We start from the raw sequence: 21,776 nt of genomic DNA, 5'->3' as shown, positions 1-21,776 counted from the left end.
TTACTTAGTTTTATAAATCATTCATAATTAACATTTCAGAGCCAGTGAATCATACAATTTTAAACCAAGTTGTATATTAGAGTCACCTGTGTTAAAAAGTGAACTTTTATTGTTTTCAAAATGTGTTACTACATTTTGTTCATAATTTAACATTGACCTTTATCAATCAAATATATATAAATAGGCATTTGTTTATAATTTCCTGAAGTTTTTTTTTTGTTTTTTTTTGTGAAACATTTTTTAGCAACATTCAGAACATACAAATGTGTTATGCAGTTGTTAATGTTAGTAATGCTTCTTTAGTCTAACTAGTGAATAGAACATGCATGCTTATTGCTTGGTGACTTCAATGCAAACTGTAAGCATAGGATGTGTTGGAAGCAAGTGCCATGGTTTATTATCTTAGCCAACTCATTCACTCATTCTATAATCGTAGATAGGAGTTTAGAATTTCAACTAGCTAGCAATAAATTTCTTTCATTTTTATACATTTTTTGTTTCACTTAAGGTAAAAATTATGTTTTAAATTTATGTTTTTGTATAATAATATTTTTATTTTAATATTAATTTGTATGTAATCACTGAGAAATATGTTCAGTCCACCTCATCCTGGGTATAAGAGCAAATTAAAAACAAAACCCACACTTTTCACACCGTTTCTCCTAGCTGGTGGACCAGCGCCAGTTTTACTTGGGCCTCGACATGGAGTATCTTGTGGATGACTTCAAAACAAAGATAGACTTACTTAGCAAGAGCTGGAAAGGACTGGGTCGCCCTCTCATGGTCTATAATCTCACTCGCAGTGCACTAGGTTGGCATTATCTCCCTTGCTTAGTGTTGTAGAGCACATTTTATTTTCTGAATCCACTATTCTTTCTTTTTGTAAGCTTCATCATTAACTAGTCTTAGCTTTTTGTTATCTTTTCAAATAGAAGTTCAATACATTAGTAGCTATGGATGTTATATACTCAAATCAGATTTTCTCCTTTGGCAAACTTTTAAACTTCATTATTGTTAGATGTCAGTAATGTATTTTAAATGTGCATTTAATTCTACTACTACTGTACATGGTGTATAACAATACTAGTAGTGTATATTGCTAAAAACCCCCTCGATTTTTTCAGAAAAATGCAATAGAAACTTGTGCCATCATTGTTCCATAAGAGTTAAAATACTCATTATGTAAACATTTAATAGATAGAAGCATTTTGTTTTGAAATTCAAAAATTGAACTAAAAGTTATTGACAAGCTTACAAAATAATTAGTGAATTTTCCTGGAAAGGGATCTTATTGTATATTATTACTAATAGTTATTGGGCCTGGAACTCAGCATGTCTACTTGCTTCTGTTAACTGCATGTAGCCTACATCACCAGTTTATTGAATGTTTGGCTTCAAATACAGAGCAAAGCTCACTAGCCCAATGTAATGGATGTTTCACTGTAATCCAATGTAGCTCCTCCTTTATTTATGGACACATATATATGTTGTGACTAAACATTTCCTTTCAGTAAAACATTTTCAAACTAATTATAACTTTGACATTTGAGCTTTGATATGTTTACATTTGATATTTATGGAAAATATATAAGTGAATAACATTACATGGCCAGGATGCTTGATGTGTTGTTCATTTCTTATGCATGTCTGTGGTTGCAGTTAGTAAAACATCAGGATGGTAGGATGTCTCTAGTGTTGAGAAACTATTTTAACTATTTGATAGAAAGAAATTCAGATTGTATAATCACAGATGTGAAATTAAATTAAAGAAGAATATGTATTTGTAAAGAATATTTCATATGATGTTCACTTCAAGAGTATACCTACTGCTCTGCAGATATTCAAAAAACTAAGAATGTTTTGATGTTGTACTCAGTATAAGCAATTTAATGTTGCATATGTGACCATCCTATAAGCTTGGCTTCCCATTCCAAGATATGGCATGTCTTCACAGTTACATTTTGGCTAGAAAACACACAGTAGCCTTGTGACATTTGGTTGTTCCTTCTTACATCAAGGCATCAAACAAAATGATTTGTTTTTCAATTCAATTTTGAACAAATTAGGCGTGTGCTGACTAGTTACTTCTAGATCCTTAGGGTTGGTTGAATCTTTGAAACATCAGTATTAGTATGACATGATTTTATGGACCTTTTGTGGAGTTTTTGTTTTGTGTTTGTGGAAGAGAGCTATCCAACGTCCTGATACTGTTGTACAATTCCATTACTCTTGAAATATTTGCCGTAGTTTGTGCCACAATCTTAGACAAAATGTTTTATAAAATATTTTTTTAAAATATAAATTGGGGTAGGAGAACAGGGGACTGAAAAAAAAAATCATTTTCTAGTGTGAGAAATTAGTTCTGAAATAATTATAATTTTCCATCATTGTACTTTTAAATGCAATATTCAATATTAAGCCCCACTTACTGTTGGCATTTTTAAGCTAATTAACCAGTATAAACTAAACAAACTGTAACAGTTGCTTAATTAATTTTGTTGACAATAAAAGGACTGTCTTTATTTTTTAAGTTGGCTATTAAGTCATCATTTTTTTATATGTTAATGTTAGGAGTCATCAGCATTTTTGTTTATGTAAGCAATAATGTAAGGAACTTAAAGAACAAACCAATCAATACGCAAATTACATTTTTCTGTTGATGTGTAGAATATCTGCTTTTTTACTAACAATGATTTTAAGTGGTTTAGTTTTGAAATCTGTACATCTTGTTGCACCATCACTAACACATGTTCATCGGTTCATCATCCAATTTAAGTTTGATATGATTTCACTGATTCTCTACATTTCATTTTTTTTAACCATAAAATACAGTACCGGTATTTAATATTAATACCATCCTTTTTAAAATATTTAAAAAAACTCTCTCCCGTACTGATTTGCTGATTTTCAATTCTTAGGAGTAGATCTATTTGCACATTATTTCAGATGTTTCATTTTGTTATATTATATACTTTTCTAATAACATATCAGATCTCTTAGTTCAATATTTCATGAGTTATACATGCCAAAAAATGTTTTACATTGCTTAATAAATATATAAAGCTAAGAATATCTTTTTTAAAAAAAAAAGAAGATAAGACATGTATATGACTAAATATTTTAGCTTGTCTATGGTCAAGCAGAATGGAAAGGTTGAGAAACAGTGAAACACTTATTCTTTGTCTATTTTGTATCCAGTTTTTTGTTTAGTTACAGTTCTGGTTCCACAACACTCTTCAAGAAGCTTTTATATTCTTCTTTCCTTCCTTCCACCACCAATGCTTGATCTGGTCTTTCCAACCCACAGTTCATGGATTTGCAACGTTTCTACATGGTGCTTGATACAAACTTCCTGGTGGATTTCCTCCGCACTGAGGTATCCTACCTAAAAAGAAGTTGGAAAGCTCTGGGTCGCCCGATCGTTACTCTGACCATCTCTCATGAATTGCTCGGTATGTTCATTTTCTCCTTGACAGGAGATGGTTGGTTTAAAAAAAACAACAATATTTCTTTTCAGCTTCCCTTAGCACTACAGAGAAAATGTACACAGATGTCTCTCATTACTGATGCTGGGAGTGAAAATACAAATGAATAAAGTTCATATTAAAAGCTTATCTTTTTGAACATATCTTTTTTTGATAGATGTGCTGATTGGGCAAATGAAACTGAATGACACTTCTAGAAAATCAAAATTCTCTATTGTATAATTATCTTGAGAATGGACGGTCACATTTTGCATACTTATCTCCTCAAATGCAATTATGCTTAGGGGTGCAGTACCACTGTCCTACCATCCTAGTTGTCTGTATTGACTTTATATGCTCTGCCGTGTGAAGCTGGTGTTTATGTTGTTTTTTTTTCTTATTAACTTATTATTTAAGCAGAAGTTTTATTCAAACTATTTTTTTTTTAATTCAATAATTAATTCTGAAAAAAATATCACAATTTTTGTCTCCTCTACAGTAGATAAAGCCAAATTTTGCTATTTATTGAATTTTTTTTTCAACATTTTAATTCTAAAAGTAATCTTTTTATTTCTTTATACTTGATTTTAAAACAAAAAGTAAAACAAAAAAATATCCCAGAATTCCATTCAGATAGATGTGTATTAAGCCCTACTGCATCAAAGACATGAATGTAAAGCTTATTCTATGTTGTGTGTAATCTGTTTAATCATAGCTTAGTTTGTCACTTAAACTTTTTTCTTCTTCTTTTCTTTAAATTCACTATAGCTTGTTAAATGTGCAAATAATTTAATGTGCAATTTATTTAATTGCTTTTTTTTTTTTTTTTTTTTAAATCAATTTTCTACTTAAGGCTAGGCTTCTCTGTTAACACTTAAAATTCCAATTCAATTTTAATTTGGTACTTTTAAATAATGATTCTAATTTAATTCTTTCAAAGGAAAGTATAAATTTCTAAATTACATAATATTGGCTTAATTTTTGGCATTATAAACTTAATCTAGTAATGTACAGGTTCAATTGAAACAAAAAAAAGTTGACACTATTGATTGGTTGGTTTCTTTCACCACAGTATGTTTATGTTTTAGTATGGGTTTCATTTGAACTAAAAGATCTACATGTATTCTAATCAAATTTACAGACAACTACCAGCATCCTCCCAATGCACTGTTGGCTACCATAAAGAAACTGCAGAGTGGCTATATCAGTGGTACAAGGTATGTTGAACACAATATTTGAACCTTTCATCAAACTCCATTTGAGTGAGCGCCTGAGAGGGTCAAATCAAAAGCCCTAAACCCTGCTGTTGAGCGTAATGCACATGTGTAACCATGTACAGTTCAAGAACTTGTGGCTTCCCAGAACATTTAAACCTATCAACTTGTCCGATTTGAAAAATTAATCTAGTTAAGATTTATCAGGGTTCATTTTATTATTTTAGCTCAATATTAGCATGTCAAAATAGTGTTTAAAGATTATAACAAGTATTAAGCTGTTTTAAAATCAAATTTCAGAGTTCATCTTGGCAAGTTGTCAGATTTCCTTCATACTTCCTGCATTACAAAGCTCAGCTTCCTCAGAGATGTAGATGACTATTGTAAGATTTTGTTTTCTTCTGTTAAATACAAACAAATGATTGTATGGTTGGTTTTGTTTTAATAACATTTTAGCAAGTATAGGAAACCAAAATGGAAATTCATACATTATAAACAAAACAAATTTCTGACAAATAGTGCTGACAATTTATATAGCACTGTTTTTATTACAATAGCTCTATTCAAGTTGAACATTCCGAATGGGTTGCCAAAACCTTCTGGGTTCTGTTCTGGTTCTTGAAAACGGCTTTACAATTTTCATTGAAATTTTACATCATTGGGAAAAGAATTACTTGCTTGTTGGCCCGCCTGGAAAACTCTAGTTTGACTGTTATAATTTTGCTAAGTATAAAAGAAATTAATTTAAATTTGGCTTGAGGACTAGAAAATATTTATCTTGAACAGACTATGTCTACAGGTATTTCAGCACATTAATAGTAAATTAATGTTCAGAAACATTTTGCACACAGTCTTCTAACGCACAATCAGGCAACCAGAGAAAAAAAATATTACAGCAAAATAGTTTAGGCTATCATAATTGTCCTCTTTAAAAAAAAAGAAAGTGGGCTAAACAAGGTAGTTGACTTTTAAACAGTCTTGATTTTGTTTATAGTAGGTAAAAAGAGGGCTTCTATGAATCTTTGATTAATGGCAAAGAATCTATTATAATTATATATGAATGAATGAAATTTTATAATTGATTATCTTTCCAGAGTAAAATATATATATATATATATATATATATATATATATATATATATATATATATATATATATATATATATATATATATATATATATATATATATGATGTGTCATAATGATAAGATAATACATGTGATATGTACATTTCATTTTACATTTTATTATATCAAATGTTTAATGATGCTTCATAATGAAACAATATTGCACTACCATAAACATGATACAAAAAAGCTTGGTCTAGTCAATACATTTTTTCTTGCTAAATTAATGTCACATTTATGTAGGCTTTGTAATATTATTGTAAAGTAGAATTTTTTTTACCTTAATTATGTAACATTGGGTTCAAATCCTTTGCATCCCTTAAGCAATAGTTTTTGACTATTTATTTTTATAACTTTATTTTTAAACAATGTTTAATATGAACAAATAAATAATATTCAGTTGGAATTTAATACAGGTCTGCATAGTCCACCTTATAGTCACTGGTTGTTTAAATTCTACTTGCTATAAACATTTTTTTTCAATTGAAGAGCATGACTATAAGTCTTTAGGATAAAGTTTCAAGCAATCATTAAAATTAATACTTTTATTATGTTAGGATAGTTTTGGGCTCTTGCCTTGCTGAGATCTGACTTAATGGTTCAGCTGTTGTTTACCAGTTAATATATTTCTTTATAGAGCCCATGCTATCTCTCCCACAGCTGGCAAACCAGACAAGAATATGATGGATCTTCTCATGGGGCAGTCTACTATTTCCAGACAGAGGCTTCTCAGTGAAAGTCATGTTAAAGGAAAACGCAGGCCCTCTTTCAGAAGCGCAGTCTTGAGTGTTCATGGTATTGTCAGGCGATCGCGTTCAATACAAATTGATCCAGATGAAATTCCAGGTAAACTTTGTAATATTTTGGTGCTCCATTAAGAATGCATGTTTTAAAAGAGTTTTTTATATTTTTTGCCTGATAAAGAATTCCTTTAGGTACTCATTTCTTTAAGTTGGTTGTAGGAAACTTATGGCTTTTATGGTATAGTACTTTTATCACACTCTGAAAATGTTTGTTTTTTTACTGCCATAGGAACAAATTCTTAATGTTAAGAAAATAGTGTTTTTGAAATATGATTAGAGTAATTATTTGTCTTTAGGTGTTAAATTGAAAATCTATTTACATTATTTTAATTTATTGTACTTTTTTTTTTTTTGTCTGCGTTGCTACCCAAATATTGCCTTAAATAAATGTGGAATGTTTATATTGGCCTGTATAAGTAATATAGGTTATTCCCTGAAGAAAACTGCATGAAATAAAATCTGATTTAATTTATACATTCTCAACTTAAAACAGAAACAGTTCAAATTATGTTTGACTATCATCATGTAGGGTTTAACTTTTAGATTTGATGTATTCAAGGTTAAATCTAATTTAAAGCACATGTAAATACAAATACTTTTTATTAATGACTAGTGCTACACAGTTAATACTGCCTAGGCTCTCACATTTTTGTTTTTAGTTATTCTTCAATGTTTATATAAAATAAGTAATCATTTTCATATCTTGCTGCATTGATAAAAACAATTTTAGCATAGACAGTCATTTATTTCAAACAAAAACTAACCATTTTTTTTTTGTTGATCAAGAGGTTTATTGTATTGATGAATTCGGTGTATTGGTATCTAAAAAAAAACAGTTAAATGCATGGAAGTAATCATGTCATAGAGGAAAAAAAAACAAGCACTTAAATTATATTAAACATTGGATGGTCTGAGTTTCTTTGTTGGGGTATGGCATCATCAAACTCATCAGGCTGTTAAGTTTGCCAACTGAACACAATGCTTGAATAATGAAGCCACAGTTTAAGTTCCATATTAATCCCATAAACTATCATTGTGATTAAAACTTGTGCGTTTGTCTTCACTAAGACTTACAAACTGCAATTGGTCTTGGCAGAAAGATGTCAGGTATGTCTCGTCCACAGGCTTTTTGTTTTGTTTACTAGCACGGCAATAACACTGTCTGTTTTGTAATCTCTTGTTCTATCTACTCGGAAAACAAATTATGACTTCATTTTAATACTAGTACTTCCCCTACATTTTAAACCAGTGATCTTCTCTCATTAAACAGAAAATAAAAAATTGAAACCAAAATTGCCCTTTCTTTTTTTTTCCCCTTCATTCTGTGTTTTGTTTTTGAGTATCTTCTAAAGAAATCCATGTCCATGCTATGTAATAAATACTTTTGAGTTGAGAGGACACTCATTGGTTTAAACGCTCTATGTAACATTGTTAGTTTTATCCACTAGATGTGAAATAGTTACATAAAGTTACATGTATGTTCTGTAGTATTTTTTTTATTCATTAACATTTTTGATATTTCTCTCCTTAAAGTTGACAATAACTTTTGTTGTCTGTCATCTTTATCTTTTGTAGTCAATAATGTTTCCAGCATATATTTATTGCCACATAAATCAAGATATAGCATGTAGGCCTGCTCGTTTTTTTTTAGTGTAGTTATCTCAGAATGATTTGTAATGAAAATATTTATTCCCCATAATTTTTTCCACTAGTACACTTTTTTTGTTTTTTAATGAGTCCTCTGTGAGCTGTTGAAATCTTCATTTTTTAAAATCTGTTGTATTGTTTAGAATCATGTAATAATTTCATTGAATGACATGATCTATAGACTTAATGTAATAATATTCATATGAATTGCTAGAATAATATTTTATAAGAAATCGTTTTATAAGTTTTGTCTTTAGATATTTATACTCTGACTGACTTACAATGGGTCATGTTGATTTATTCTAATTACACTGTGCTCAGAAGTGTTCATAGTTATCCAAGCCAGTGATGCCTAAACTGCAGCCTACATCCGGCCTATGACATGGTTCTATATCCGGTCCATCGCAATGTCAGCGCAGAAGGCATAGTGAAACTGCATAGGCTCGGTTCTATTGGACTTGATGATTTTCATGGTAATGTGGCCTGAACAAAAGTTGGGCATCACTGTTCTAAGCAATGGATAAACCTTCAGTGTTTCCTAGTTGAACATTTGTAAATGATAATAGTATCTACATCTTTCAAAGTAGAACTTGGATCAACCCTAAGATGGTGGAATGCCTTCATTTAAACTGGGAAACACATTTTTCAAAGAGGGTTTTCATTTTTTCATATTATACTTTCAAAAGAAAAAATGTATGATGTTCTTGATGTTGATGAAACTTACTTGAGAATACAACAAGGATGTATGGACAGGGTGAAGCAGTCAGTCACATCAGCACATTCCAGTTATCTGATGATATTCAAAGAAATGTGAAGAAAACCAACATTTTTATGACATCAACAACTTTATTGAAACATGTGGGAGTTTGTTTTTTTTTCTTCTTAATTTAGGTACACATATGAGGAAATTTGAGAGGCCCCTTAGACTTTCCACAATGGCTGCAAAAAAAAATGTTTTAAATATTCAGTTTAGTATGGACTTTCAGGATATCATAAATTCAGTTGAATGATTGTTAAGGATACATGACAAACTTTGTTTATGATTATGTTTGAATAGGGTTTGGCTTCTTCAGAAAAAGACATAGTCACACAGGTTACCTTCAAAGTGTTCACACATTGTTATTCACTTTGTGTTCATAGTTTTTCAAGTTTATTCTCTTTTTTCTTTTTTTTTTTGAGTTATATTTCGTTAAAAACATTTTTTGTGACTCATTATTAACAAAATTGTCAAAATCTTTAAACTGTCTTTTTTTTTTAATGCAGCATAATTTAATACTTTATAGTCATTGCTATTATTTATTTTTTACTGGAACTTAGCACTTTCAGTTAGTAGCTTGTTGTTCTATTTTGTTTAAACACTTCATTATGATATAGACATTGACAAAATATAATTGAATAAAAGAAAGTTCAGGGTCTCAGTAAAGTAATATCTATAGCTTGTAAAGAATCAAATACCACTAAAAATATCATCATATAGAAATGTGTGTGTGGGGTGGGGGGTTAGATACTATTCCTTCAAGTTTAGCACCCAAGTGGCATACAATCTTTTACAAGTTTCACATGGAGTTATAGAATAGAATTCTAAACATGCTTTTAAATGTCAACATGAAAATTTTGTTTTTACAATCTATCAATAAAAGAGAAGTTATAGTGAAGATTACAACTTCTTTACATCTTTTATTTATCAGAACTTAAAAAATAAAATCATTGAGAAATAAACAAATTTTTTTTTTTGTTCCAACTCAAATGTTTTGTTTTTTAATGTTATACGATTGAAATTTGAAATGTTATATTAATTACTATATTTGTTTTATAAATCATTTTGGCCTTTAAGAAAGTGTTAATGTGTATATTTCAAAGTTAATATTTAAAACTTGAATTAGGCGAATAATATGTAAAATTCAGTAATTGTGAAATAAAACTGAAGTTTCTGGCCCATCTTAAGATTTTTAGATTAATTTTTGTCTTTTTGAATCTCACACCATCACTTTTATTTAAATCGACAATCTCAAAAGAAATGTCCATATGACCTACTAATAAATTATCACATATCCTTTAAGCTTTAGGATTATTTTGTATAAGACTCCAATATAAAACCAAAATGTAACCCAAATTGTTTGCTACATCTCTAAATACAGTGGATTATGATGAGACCCTGAATGACAAAAATGAGCGTGATAATGAAGGTTGGTTTGTATTTTGTTGTTGTTATTGTTGTATTTTTGTCTATGTCATTGACGTCCATTCACACTGTTGTGATTGTTGTAGTCAAATTAATTGCACCATATATTGTACAAATGTACTTTATCCTAGTATTAAGATATAGGCACTTTATAGTATTGCAAATAAAAAAAAACTTATCTTGTGTAACGCAGAGCGATGTCTTTCCTCTGAATGTATATTTCAACCTCCAACTGACCATGGTAAATTAGGACCTATTCTTTTCTTTCTTGGAGCTCGGAAGTTAAAATCTAAATGACACAACCAAAACTTTCCAATTTTTAATTGTTCATTTCCATTCCATCATTAACTTATTCATTAAATTTTTCAAGAAATGAAAGATGAAACTGATTTAAGTTTGAAAATTACTCAGTAGATTTTCTAAGCCAATTAATAGTTATATTACAAAATAAAAATAAATGTAATTATCTAAGTCTACATTGTCAAAAGTTTCAAAATAATTTTTTTTTGTTTTGTTTCTTTAAAGTAAACATTTTAGGAGGTGATACAAATTGCAATACATATGAAATTTTATTTTACCTAACTCTGAGTTTCAAGAATGAAAAGGATGTGACTTTAATTTTTTTAAAGTTTAAACTTACTTTGTTTTGACCTTTTGAACTGTGAAATTAATTTTCCTTAAGAAATGTTGTATTATATACCTTTCTCTTTTGATGATTCTAAACATGCCTATATTTGTGTGTGCTAAATACTTAATCTTTTTATTGTTCAATAATTATAATGATAAAGGCAGTTTTTTGTCATTTAGCAATAAGAAAATTCTATGTAATTGTGTAAGCTACACGCACTATTATGAGAATATTGTAACTTGAAGTTTTCAAAACTCTCTAGTTTCTATTTGACAACAATTTAATAGAATGCCTCAAAATTCTATCTAGTTTTGGTTATCTTTAATGTTTGACATGGTAGTTTTACACCTTGGTCTTTGAATGGGTTCACATTGTGTACGTTTAAGTTGTCATTTCTATTGACTTTAACATAGCATTTCTTATCTTAGAATTCTAAAGGTCTCCAGGAAGTTATATGTTTATGTATTCTAATACTTATTGAGTTTCCTTGAATTGTGTACATGCATAGAATTAATTGTGTACGAGGGGAAGCCAGATATCAAAATGAAGTTAATTTATGCAAAAACTCTCAATGTCATTTGATTGTACTAAACAATGTGCATGTTGTTTTTGACTGTCACATTCAAGACTAAATATCTACATGCACTACAAACACACATTTTGCTTTGCTGGGATGGCTGAGTGGCATACCCTGCTTGGCTACCTAGAAAGGTGGCTTGAGTTCAAATTCCCACTTGAGCTGTGTTTGCTGAGCACTTAAAGGCAGCATGGAAACCCTCTTTCCAGACAGATACACAAAAGATGTTGGGCCACGGCGTAGTTGCATGTTCTATACAGAAGTAATTTAAAAATAAATGTGTATGTCATTTTGTGAGATGTTACTTGTATATTTACTTCAATTTCAGTGAAAAGCTTTGATCTCTTTTATCATAAAATTGACATTATACCAATGCTATCTATAATTATCTTTACTTGCCTCCCCTCCAAAATGCTTACGACCACATTGGGTCAGGACATGGATCTGCAACCAGTCCTTACAGCCGACAAAGCAGTTACAGCACTGGGCCTAGCAGCTCTCCTGAAAGCCCAACATCCTGTCATTTTAATTATGATCATGGTAACTTTATTGAAACAAACTTATAAGAATCAAAAGACATAAACAGATGTAATAGTAGTGCAGATACAGCCCAGTAACATTTGGATGCTCTAGTGGTTTCTGCTGTCTGGCTGGATGTTGTCTCTTTGCATGATCAACTATTTATGTTTGCTTGTAGTTTACTAGTTTTTTTTTTTTTTTGTTTTTTTTTTTTAAAGAATGACATCAGTACTCCCCCTTTTGTTTTTAACTTATTTTGTTTGTCTTTGTCTTCAATGGGTTTTGCATCTTTTTGTTTGAATGAAAACAACAGCAAATGTTAGTTTATTACTGCTACACTTCACCCCATACTTCAAAGACTAACTTTATTGCACGTTTTACTTTTTTATACTTTTTGTGTGGTAATGGTCCATGTCTAACATTTGTTCTTTAGAAGTAGATATAACATTTGTTTGAGCTATTACAATTAGTATCAATCATCCTTTCAATCTACCAATTACTTTCTTCTTAATCTACACACAAATTAGTTCACTGTAAAAAAAAATAATATTTTCCCAACATTCTTGACATTTTCTAAAAACTAATAACTTAACAGCTTTATATTTCAGAAGGTATCCTTAAACTTGATAGTTATATTTTCTTGCATTTAAACTTTCGTAGTTATAGATCCTTTGCTATTTATTTTTCTTGCCTATAAATAGAGCATGAGGTGTTGTTTTTGTTTTTTTTGTTTTTGCATCGCTTCATGTTTCTGATTTGACATTACACAGGTGACTGTGAAAGTAAGCCTATGTGTGTAACATCTTCACCATCCAACTCAGATATTGTTGCATTGAATGATTCTGGTACTTTTTGACCTACTCTCACTCAGAGCTACTTTAGACTTGAATTTCTTTCCCCTTTTTTTTTGTTTGTAAAGATCTCATTCTGGTCTGCATTCCTATAATTCCTCATCTTACTTTGATATGCACTTTAGCCTTCACATTTATATTTAGCTTTGGACAGAACTTTTTTTTTTTACACTGCCCTTGCTTCTTACATCTGGATTGGGTTAGGTTATTAAAATTCGGCAAATCTTTTCCATTATCAAAGCAGTTAACTTTGGTGGGAGGAACAAATGTAAAATTTAATGAAATAAATTATAATAGATACATAATATTATGCTATATTAGAAATATGATTTTACAGTACAATAGATTATTATGAAATATAAATAAAATAAATCACAGAGTAGAGTTCTCTCATCTTGCACTACTTTGCACTTTATTGCTTTATTGTGTTTTAAAGCGATACTGTTTCTTACTAGTCATTTCAATCTAATCTACAGTTTTATATTGGTTTAATTGGTGTTTAAAAATTATCTTTGAGTTTTAGAAATGGAATGACAAAGTATATTTATCATTTTTAATGTATTTTCTTTAAACTTGTGTTTCTTTTCTACTCTTCTAGCTTTCAACATTGTCTGAGGCCCTAATTCATTTTATTTCTACATAGGAATTAGTAGAATTTTCTTGTCCTATTATTTGTCTTTTGTTATATTTCAAGGACAGAATTCTTAATTTAATTAGATCTATACATTATAAAAAGAATTTTTAATTGCATTAGCAATCAGATAAAAAAAATATGAAATGAAATAAGACTTTTCAAAAGTTATAAATACTTAAGATTTAACATAATTTTTTTATTCCACTGATTAATAATAAAACTAAAGAAAAACAGACGCTTGATCTACAGAGCACACTGTCTTGTCAAATGTGAAATAACTTTTTTCTTAATCATCCTTATTTCATTTCTTGAAAATCATTTGTAAGATGCTTATTTAAACTATAGAAATATAGGCTTTTATTTCTACCCATTGATTCATTTAAAGTAAAGTCAATACATTTAACTTGTAATTTTATAAAGCACTTTTAGTTATCAATTTTTTTTATTGTTTATTATTCTGAGTTTTTAGAATACATTTTATATACTGAGACAATAATTTGTTTTAGTAATTTACTTAAGCATTGTAAATATAATTAGTTATCAGTTTTTTATTCATTTGTTAATTGAGATAAAATAATCTAAATTGTTCTGTTTCATTATTTATTGAGACTTTATAACAAGTATACAAAACAATATCTAAACCAGAAATGTATCTGTCTTATGCTTTGTGTATATTTAGTTGTCCAGCCATTGCCTCATCATCTGAGGGATGAATCAGACTCTTTGTCAGTTCAGCCTAGTCCACACACTTCTCCAAAGTCTGCCAGGAAGAACCTGAAGTCTGTGACAGAGAGTGAGGACACAGACATCACAGAGCTGATTGAACAGCTGAAACAGACAGCCAACCTTCAGGAGCAGGCAGACATAATCCACTATCTTTTTATGACAAGGTACATCTATCCTATCCGATGTAATCTAATCTTATCTAAGACCTTTTTCAGTCATAGAATCATAGAGAAAGTTTTTATGTGACTGAACGACTCTATTCTGGGAGACATTACTGTCAAAATACATGCCTTTATGAAAAGGTGATACACTATGTGTTGTGTACTAGTAGAAAATAAAGTGTATAACTGATTGTCCACATTTTTTTTTAAAGCTATGGTTTTCATAGTTTAAATTTTAGAAGGGGGCAAGCACTGAATGCTGTCATAAGTAGTGTCAAAGCACTAATAAAATTGGGAAACTGAAGGATGTTATTTAACATCTAAATAAAGGATACCCATATATATATGTAATTAGTGTGCATTTTCGGGCCCTCCTCAGGGCTAATCTGTATTTAGGCATATTTTCTTTGTCTTCTTCTCTTAATAACCTTGGTACCTTAGTGCTGATATTATGTCCATGTTTATTCATAATATGTTTCAGCATTAAAAGCTTCAAATTTATGTTTCAAGTTTTGATTTGTATCATTGCTTTGCCTAGAAGTATTAAGTCTGGGAATAAAAAGAAAAATTATAAAAAGCTTTTTACACATGACTAGAAAGGCTCTGTACTATCTAGGTTTCTAAGGATCTTTAAAAATTAGAATTGTTTGTTTGTTCCAGAGGTCCTGAGTTTGATACTCACATTGAAGAAAACAGAAAAGTTCCAGTGAAAGAGTTGCTGGTGGAGCTTTATGAAAAGGTATTCAGATACATTACATTGATAAACATAGTCTGGTGTTTGATATCAAATAAAGTGTACATTACTGATTGAACTCCCTTGTTTCCATTCTATCCAAAATTGTAGTGGAAGGTAGGCAAGCACTAAAACTTGTCAAAGCAATAATACAATTAAGGAAACCAAAGGCTGGAAAAAGTTCATAATTAAAAGATACATGATAACACTGTTATATTAACAGGAGAAGAAAAAATGGAAGAGGTGCATGTGATAAGCTTTGAGTATAATATGTGGACAGCATGACATTCAAACGTCTTAGTGAAATGTATTATTCATAAAAAGATGAATGTAAGGGTACTACTTCACATAAAACTCTTAACCCAGTCATCATCAGATTTTCATTTTTATTTTAATAATTTTTATGTCTGTTTAATGGTGTAGTACTTAGAATTTGTGTTTAATGGTGTAGTACTTAGAATTTGTGTTTAATGGTGTAGTACTTAGAATTAGTGTTTAATGGTGTAGTACTTAGAATTTGTGTTTAATGGTGTAGTACTTAGAATTTGTGTTTAATGGTGTAGTACTTAGAATTTGTGTTTAATGGTGTAGTACTTAGAATTTGTGTTTAATGGTGTAGTACTTAGAATTTGTGTTTAATGGTGTAGTACTTAGAATTTGTGTTTAATGGTGTAGTACTTACAATTTGTGTTTAATGGTGTAGTACTTAGAATTTGTGTTTAATGGTGTAGTACTTAGAATTTGTGTTTAATGGTGTAGTACTTAGAATTTGTGTTTAATGGTGTAGTACTTAGAATTTGAGGTGTGCCTGCTATAGTTAGACTAACTATAAGTAAAAGAATTAAAGTACCCTTTTCTGACCTTGCTATGTAAGGGCAGATGATGTAAAAATCATCTGTTTTAATGGCTGACAGTTAATGAGGGTGTCATGTGACCAGCACATTGAACAACTTCCTTTACTTTTCTTAACTAATGTCATGTACCTATTGGAGTTGAGTGGACTCTGGCATCCTAAGAAATCATGAAATCCAAAATCCCAGTCTTCACTGAGATATGAACCCTAGACCCCTTGATTTGGAAGCCTAGCTCTTTACCACCATGCCCCTAGACTAACTAACTATGTTAAATTTGGCTTTACTTTGATACCACTGCTATTCTTGTGATACAGGCAGGTCATTGGAAACAATGGTGGCTAGTCAGACACACAGCTGGCATGTTGAGGAAAAGAGTTGAAGACTTGGCATTGGTGAGATGAATTTTGTATTTAATGACAAGTAGTTCAGAAGATACTACATTTAATAACTCTCCTCTTATAGTGCAGACTTTGTTTTTGAAAAGGTGTATATGCTTTCCTAGGCTGCCACAGATTTGTTGGTAAGACAGAAACAGTTATCTGTAGGCTTGCCGCCTGATCATGAAACTACTATCACAAGGTGAGTTGTTAGTTAAAGGTGGAAACACAATATTAACCTCATTTTCAAGAAGTCAAGAAAAAAGTGAGGGCTGGGAAGTAACTTGCCAATGATAAGAAAGTGGAAATTTAGAAGAAAAAAAAATTATTTTTGAAAGGTTCAGGATGAGGGTCAAACATTTGGGGAAAAAAGAGAAAATATATTCATCACTAACTAAAGTATTGGTACTATATTTTTTTTTCTCAGGCTACGCTATAAGACTTATTTTAGTTGTCCAAAGTAATTGAGCACTTAGCTTCCAATGCCAATATCATGGGTTGAAATAATAGTAGAGATGTGGGTTTTGTTTCTGTCACAAGATGGTCTTCTTATAATTATTATTACAATCTTTCTGTATTATATTTTATGTACTTTCTCCAACTTATGTTTCAGTCACTTCATAGAATAACAAACTCGTTACGTCCTACACACAAATAATATTTATTCAATAAGTTAATATCTGTCCTTATCAAAAACATGAATCTAGAAATATGGATAATATATATATATATATATATATATATATATATATATATATATATATATATATATATATATATAAATATATATGTATATATATATTCAATACACTATTCTCAAACTATTGTCACACAGAAACAATATCACTCTCAGGGTATTATATTTATAAAATCAACTACCTCTACAATGAACAACAAATGGCTATCTTGATTATCCCCTGGTTAGCAGAAAATTTATTTTGAAACATATTAATGACATCATACAAGTCACTCTGTATCAACTCAAAATATCTAAATGTTACAGTTTCTTTAGGGTTTAAAAATACTACTGATTCCATTCAGTTCAAATAGTAGTTGTGTATGGGATAGCACTTGTCCACTGTTGGTTATTAAATGGGTGAGACTAGCTTAAGTTCCCATAAATACTGCAACATCTTAAAAGAAAGCATTACCACCAAGATGTTACATAGTTTAACAGCAAATGTTTGACAGTTTGTTTGTATATCACATAACATAAGTCATTATTAAATTGTGTTTTTTTTTAATTTAAATAAAGTTGTTTTCTTATTTGAAAATGACATATACATATGTTCTATTTTTTGTGCAATCTTATTTTGTGTGTTCAGTCCATTACCACCAGATGAGTTGGCTGCCATCATTTATGAGGCTTGTGGTGAGGATCATAGTACAGCTTCCCTCACTCAAGTAAGTAAAGGCTGCTTGACTTCTTCCTTACCAAAACATTTGCAACAGTTAGAAACTGTGTAGCTATGAAAGTTGTCCCTAAATGTCACATCACATTTTTTAATGCTTTTGCTTTTTTGGAGGGGGCATACATGTTACTCATTGAAAGATCAATATTCATTCTCAAATATTTGGCATTCAGTTTATGTTTTTCCATGGCTCACAGTAAGTATTTGTAATTGCTGTAAAGCTTTCCTTTAGTGAACTTGTTAGTGTAATGATGTCTTTTATTGCTGAAATTTTTCTGTTCAAGTGTCAACTGTCCTTGTAAATGCAGAGTCTACTTGATTTAATTTTTAGTTAAGTTTACATTATTTCAGCCCTTAAAATTACATTATGTTGATTATGTAATTTGTCTGTCTCTTCAGGAAATTCTAGTCTACCTTGCCATGTTCATAAGGACAGAGCCTCAGTTATTTGATGAAATGCTCAGGTTGAGAGTTGGGCTTATTATACAGGTCATGGCTTCAGAACTTTCTAGAACATTGCAGTGTTCTGGTGAGTGGAGTTTTACTTAATAAACACTAAAGAATCAATAAAAGAAGTGTAAGATTGGTGAACTGGGAAAATTATAAAATATTCTTCACTTTTAGAAAATGCAAAGAGAATTTCATTAAATCTTTTTAATTAACTCAGATGAGGTTATTAAAGAACAGAAAAGTATTCATAATAAACTTAGAAATGTACAGCTTTATTGTGTTGATACAGATTGTTTAGATTGTTTCATTTGACTGGATCCAATGTATCATTTGTATTATTTAACTTGAAATTGTTGAAAATACACTTTCGTATGCAGCTAAGTAGTTACTATTGTGAAGTCTAACATAAGGAAAGTGGTGAGTTGTTGTTGAAACCTCAAAAGAGAAAAATATCAATAATATCAATATAAAAAATATCAATTAACTTTTAGGGGAAGAAGCTTCAGATCATCTTTTGAATCTTAGTCCATTTGAGATGAAAACGTTGTTGCATCACATTCTTAGTGGCAAGGAGTTTGTCATCAACAGTGGTGAGTTCTATTCTTAATCATAGATTTGTTTCAATATATCTGTGAACTATAACTGGAAGACAAATTCGAATGCGAGGTTAACGTCTTACTTTTAAGATGGTCAGTTGGTAAACACATAGTAATTCATTCGTATATGGAGAAGAAACAAACAATTATTATGCTCAAAAACATTGCGATGAACCTGATCCTGAAGATGAGCTTAACAGTCGCTGTTAATACAAAGTTATCAAGTTGTTTTCTGTTCCCAGGTTTGACTGTAATTTTAAATCTTAGTGTTTAGAAGTGAATGTGATGAGAGCAAAAGAGAACAGAAGTGTTTAGCAGAGCGATGTTCTTACTTGCTCACAAATATTTGTCTGCCATTCAAATTATTTTCTGGTGTTTTTATATGCTAATTAGTATTGCTCAAAAATATATATATAGCATGTATTTTTGTTTAATTTACGTTTTTATTTGCATTAGAAACAAATATTTAGTTTCCAAGAAAATAATATTAGAGAATTCATTATTTACTGGAGAAGCTTAATTCTATTGTTTTAACATATTTTTGTGGTAATGGATTGTTAGTGCTAATTTTATTAGTTCTGTTTTTTAATTTAACAAAAACATTTGCTTTAAAACAAACTGGCTTTAAATTTAGTTACTACAATTTACAACCATTAAATGAATCTGTCTTATTAAACTTTCAAAGTTTTGTGCATATAATTTTTTCAGTTATAGATAGGTCAATGACAGCAGGTAGATCATTTAATTTCATTCATTAAACTAGCTTTCTGTTTTGTTTTGTTTTTTGCTTTGATTGTCTAAAATCTTTTTTGTTTGTTTGATTTATTATAATAAATACATGTTATATTTATGTGTTAACATGAGATGCTAGAAAATTTGCTTTGTAGTTTTAACTTTTTGGTTCATTAAGTCTATACAAACCCCTCCCCCATTTTTTTTGGTTGCATGCTAAAACATTTTTGATTGCATGTCAATATATTTCTTCTCTGCAAAAAAATATTTTGAATGACTTATTTCAAAAGTTTTGTAGAACTAAAAGTCACATACAAGAAAACAAAATTTGCTACTTAATGGATATCTCCTACTTAAATAATTGTTTTCTGATATTTAAGTTCAAAAAATATTTTTTTCTACCATCCTTTTTTTTTTTTTTTTTTTGAAAAGGTTGTTTAAATATGCTAATTAATTAAGGTTAAGTAAGATGAAATGCACATTTTGAAAGCTGTCAGCCTTTGGCCAGAAATCCATAAAAAGAACAGGATGCATTTCATGAAGGAATTATTACTATAATTTCTGGGCAATAATCATTTTTCATTGACTGCAATGCATAACATGTTTAATGTTACCATGAAAAGTAGCATATGTCAAATCTAATTCATCCCAATTATGAGCAAGTACATCTCATAAGTAAATGTCAAAGTTGTCATCATACTTTGAGTGTAGCTATTGATATCTTTCCAGTTTGTCAGTAGTCTCAGTTGGTTGCATCGATTCCCATTGGTAATGCTTTCAAGCTTCTTCTGAGGGTTTCTGTAAATAACTTGTTCATAAACTTATAAACCCTCTTCAGTAAAAATGTAACAGATTTGTTCAAGATACATGCTTATAAGCTTACAAAGAAATAGATGTGGGAGTATATTATTGTCAGGTGACAGGTTTTTTTTGTAGGTCTAACACCGTATTCCACAATTCATATGGATTTTATCATAGAAACTACACAAATTAAATAAGGGCACTTTAAGGAATTGTTGTTGTTTTTTTCAGACAACTTTCATAGAACTATTAATACCAGTGTAATGGTTAAGAAACGTTTGAATAAGTCAATAATACAGCTTTATATTTGACTTTATTTTTATTTTTTTGGAAGACCTTAAATAAATTGCCTTCTTCTAAATGTTCTTTTCATAGTTTAGATTTTTAAACCATGCATTGTGTTGTTGTGATTTAAAATATTTCTATTCAACCCTCAAAAGTCCACTGTTTTTATCTTTGACCTATTTCATAGCAACTTAAATTCTTTATTTGTGGCCACTAACAAATCTGGTATCCGCTCTAAATGTGTCAAATTGTGTTTTTTTTCTTTTTTCTCTAACAACTGTTTAATACTTTAAATTGGTATGCCTCTTCACGCATCTTTCTCCAGTACCTTGTGAGTTTGCCGAGACCAAACTGTCAGTTAAAAGTCTCCATTCAAAGAATGAGACATCACGTTTTGCACGGCTGAGCTGCAGAAATAAGGTTTGGAATTCCTAGTGATATGAAACTTTGCACATATGGCAGCAGTTTTTGTATTCATAAAGCTCTCTTCATAAAAAAAAAAGTATAATTCTATGAGGTTATAATGTTTGAAATGTAAAAAACAGGAAGTCTATTTTTAACTCAAACTTTATAAATAAAGATATTCTCTTGAGTAACTCACTTATGAGTGTTATTTAATATTAAACATTGCAAGACTCCTTATTATTTTCTTGTAATTTCTGAAAACTTTGCTATAAAATGAATATTGGTAACAACTGTTTTTTTTTTCTTTTCTTTTTTTTAAATCATTACTTTCACCTTGTGGATTACAGTCTGTAAGTACTTGAAGTATAAAAATGGTAGTATTAGTTTGGTATCTAGTTAGGAAGCTTTTGGTTGATCCTGTAACCCAATATCAAAGTATACTTAACACTTTTCTGTGTTTCCTCATTTTCATCATTTCCTAACACATCACTTGCCTCTATTTAACTTCTTTGCATGCCTAAATTAAGTTTTAACCATGTTTGCATTTTTAGTTTTAATGCTAATGTGATCATTGTGCTTCTTGGCATGGTCTGCTTTT

The 21,776-nt window shown here is 30.0% G+C and overlaps 1 protein-coding gene across 26 annotated transcripts in view; it reads left to right on the top strand.

Moving 5' to 3' along the window:
• The window catches only part of LOC106059418 (probable phosphorylase b kinase regulatory subunit alpha), a 49,288-nt gene that overhangs the window by 16,135 nt on the left and 11,377 nt on the right, over positions 1 to 21,776 (top strand). For 8 of the 26 annotated variants that reach the window (XM_056037678.1, XM_056037677.1, XM_056037673.1 and 5 more), the window contains 15 exons: positions 3,308 to 3,452; positions 4,606 to 4,681; positions 4,979 to 5,061; positions 6,466 to 6,651; positions 7,677 to 7,715; positions 10,394 to 10,441; positions 12,932 to 13,006; positions 14,326 to 14,536; positions 15,194 to 15,272; positions 16,435 to 16,512; positions 16,623 to 16,699; positions 17,823 to 17,901; positions 18,309 to 18,438; positions 18,851 to 18,949; positions 19,664 to 19,687. In XM_056037678.1, the coding sequence (XP_055893653.1) occupies positions 3,308 to 3,452; positions 4,606 to 4,681; positions 4,979 to 5,061; positions 6,466 to 6,651; positions 7,677 to 7,715; positions 10,394 to 10,441; positions 12,932 to 13,006; positions 14,326 to 14,536; positions 15,194 to 15,272; positions 16,435 to 16,512; positions 16,623 to 16,699; positions 17,823 to 17,901; positions 18,309 to 18,438; positions 18,851 to 18,949; positions 19,664 to 19,687 (1,429 nt within the window). Of the gene's footprint in view, positions 1 to 666; positions 812 to 3,307; positions 3,453 to 4,605; positions 4,682 to 4,978; positions 5,062 to 6,465; positions 6,652 to 7,676; positions 7,717 to 9,312; positions 9,349 to 10,393; positions 10,442 to 10,630; positions 10,679 to 12,072; positions 12,183 to 12,931; positions 13,007 to 14,325; positions 14,537 to 15,193; positions 15,273 to 16,434; positions 16,513 to 16,622; positions 16,700 to 17,822; positions 17,902 to 18,308; positions 18,439 to 18,850; positions 18,950 to 19,663; positions 19,688 to 21,098; positions 21,194 to 21,525; positions 21,556 to 21,776 lie in introns of those variants that run through there. The other 18 variants (XM_056037676.1, XM_056037694.1, XM_056037697.1 and 15 more) reach the window with 17 other exon arrangements.

This window comes from Biomphalaria glabrata, chromosome 8 (genome assembly GCF_947242115.1).
Source record: "Biomphalaria glabrata chromosome 8, xgBioGlab47.1, whole genome shotgun sequence".
In the NCBI taxonomy this organism is placed as follows: domain Eukaryota; kingdom Metazoa; phylum Mollusca; class Gastropoda; family Planorbidae; genus Biomphalaria; species Biomphalaria glabrata.
This window is presented reverse-complemented; position numbering and strand designations above follow the sequence as displayed.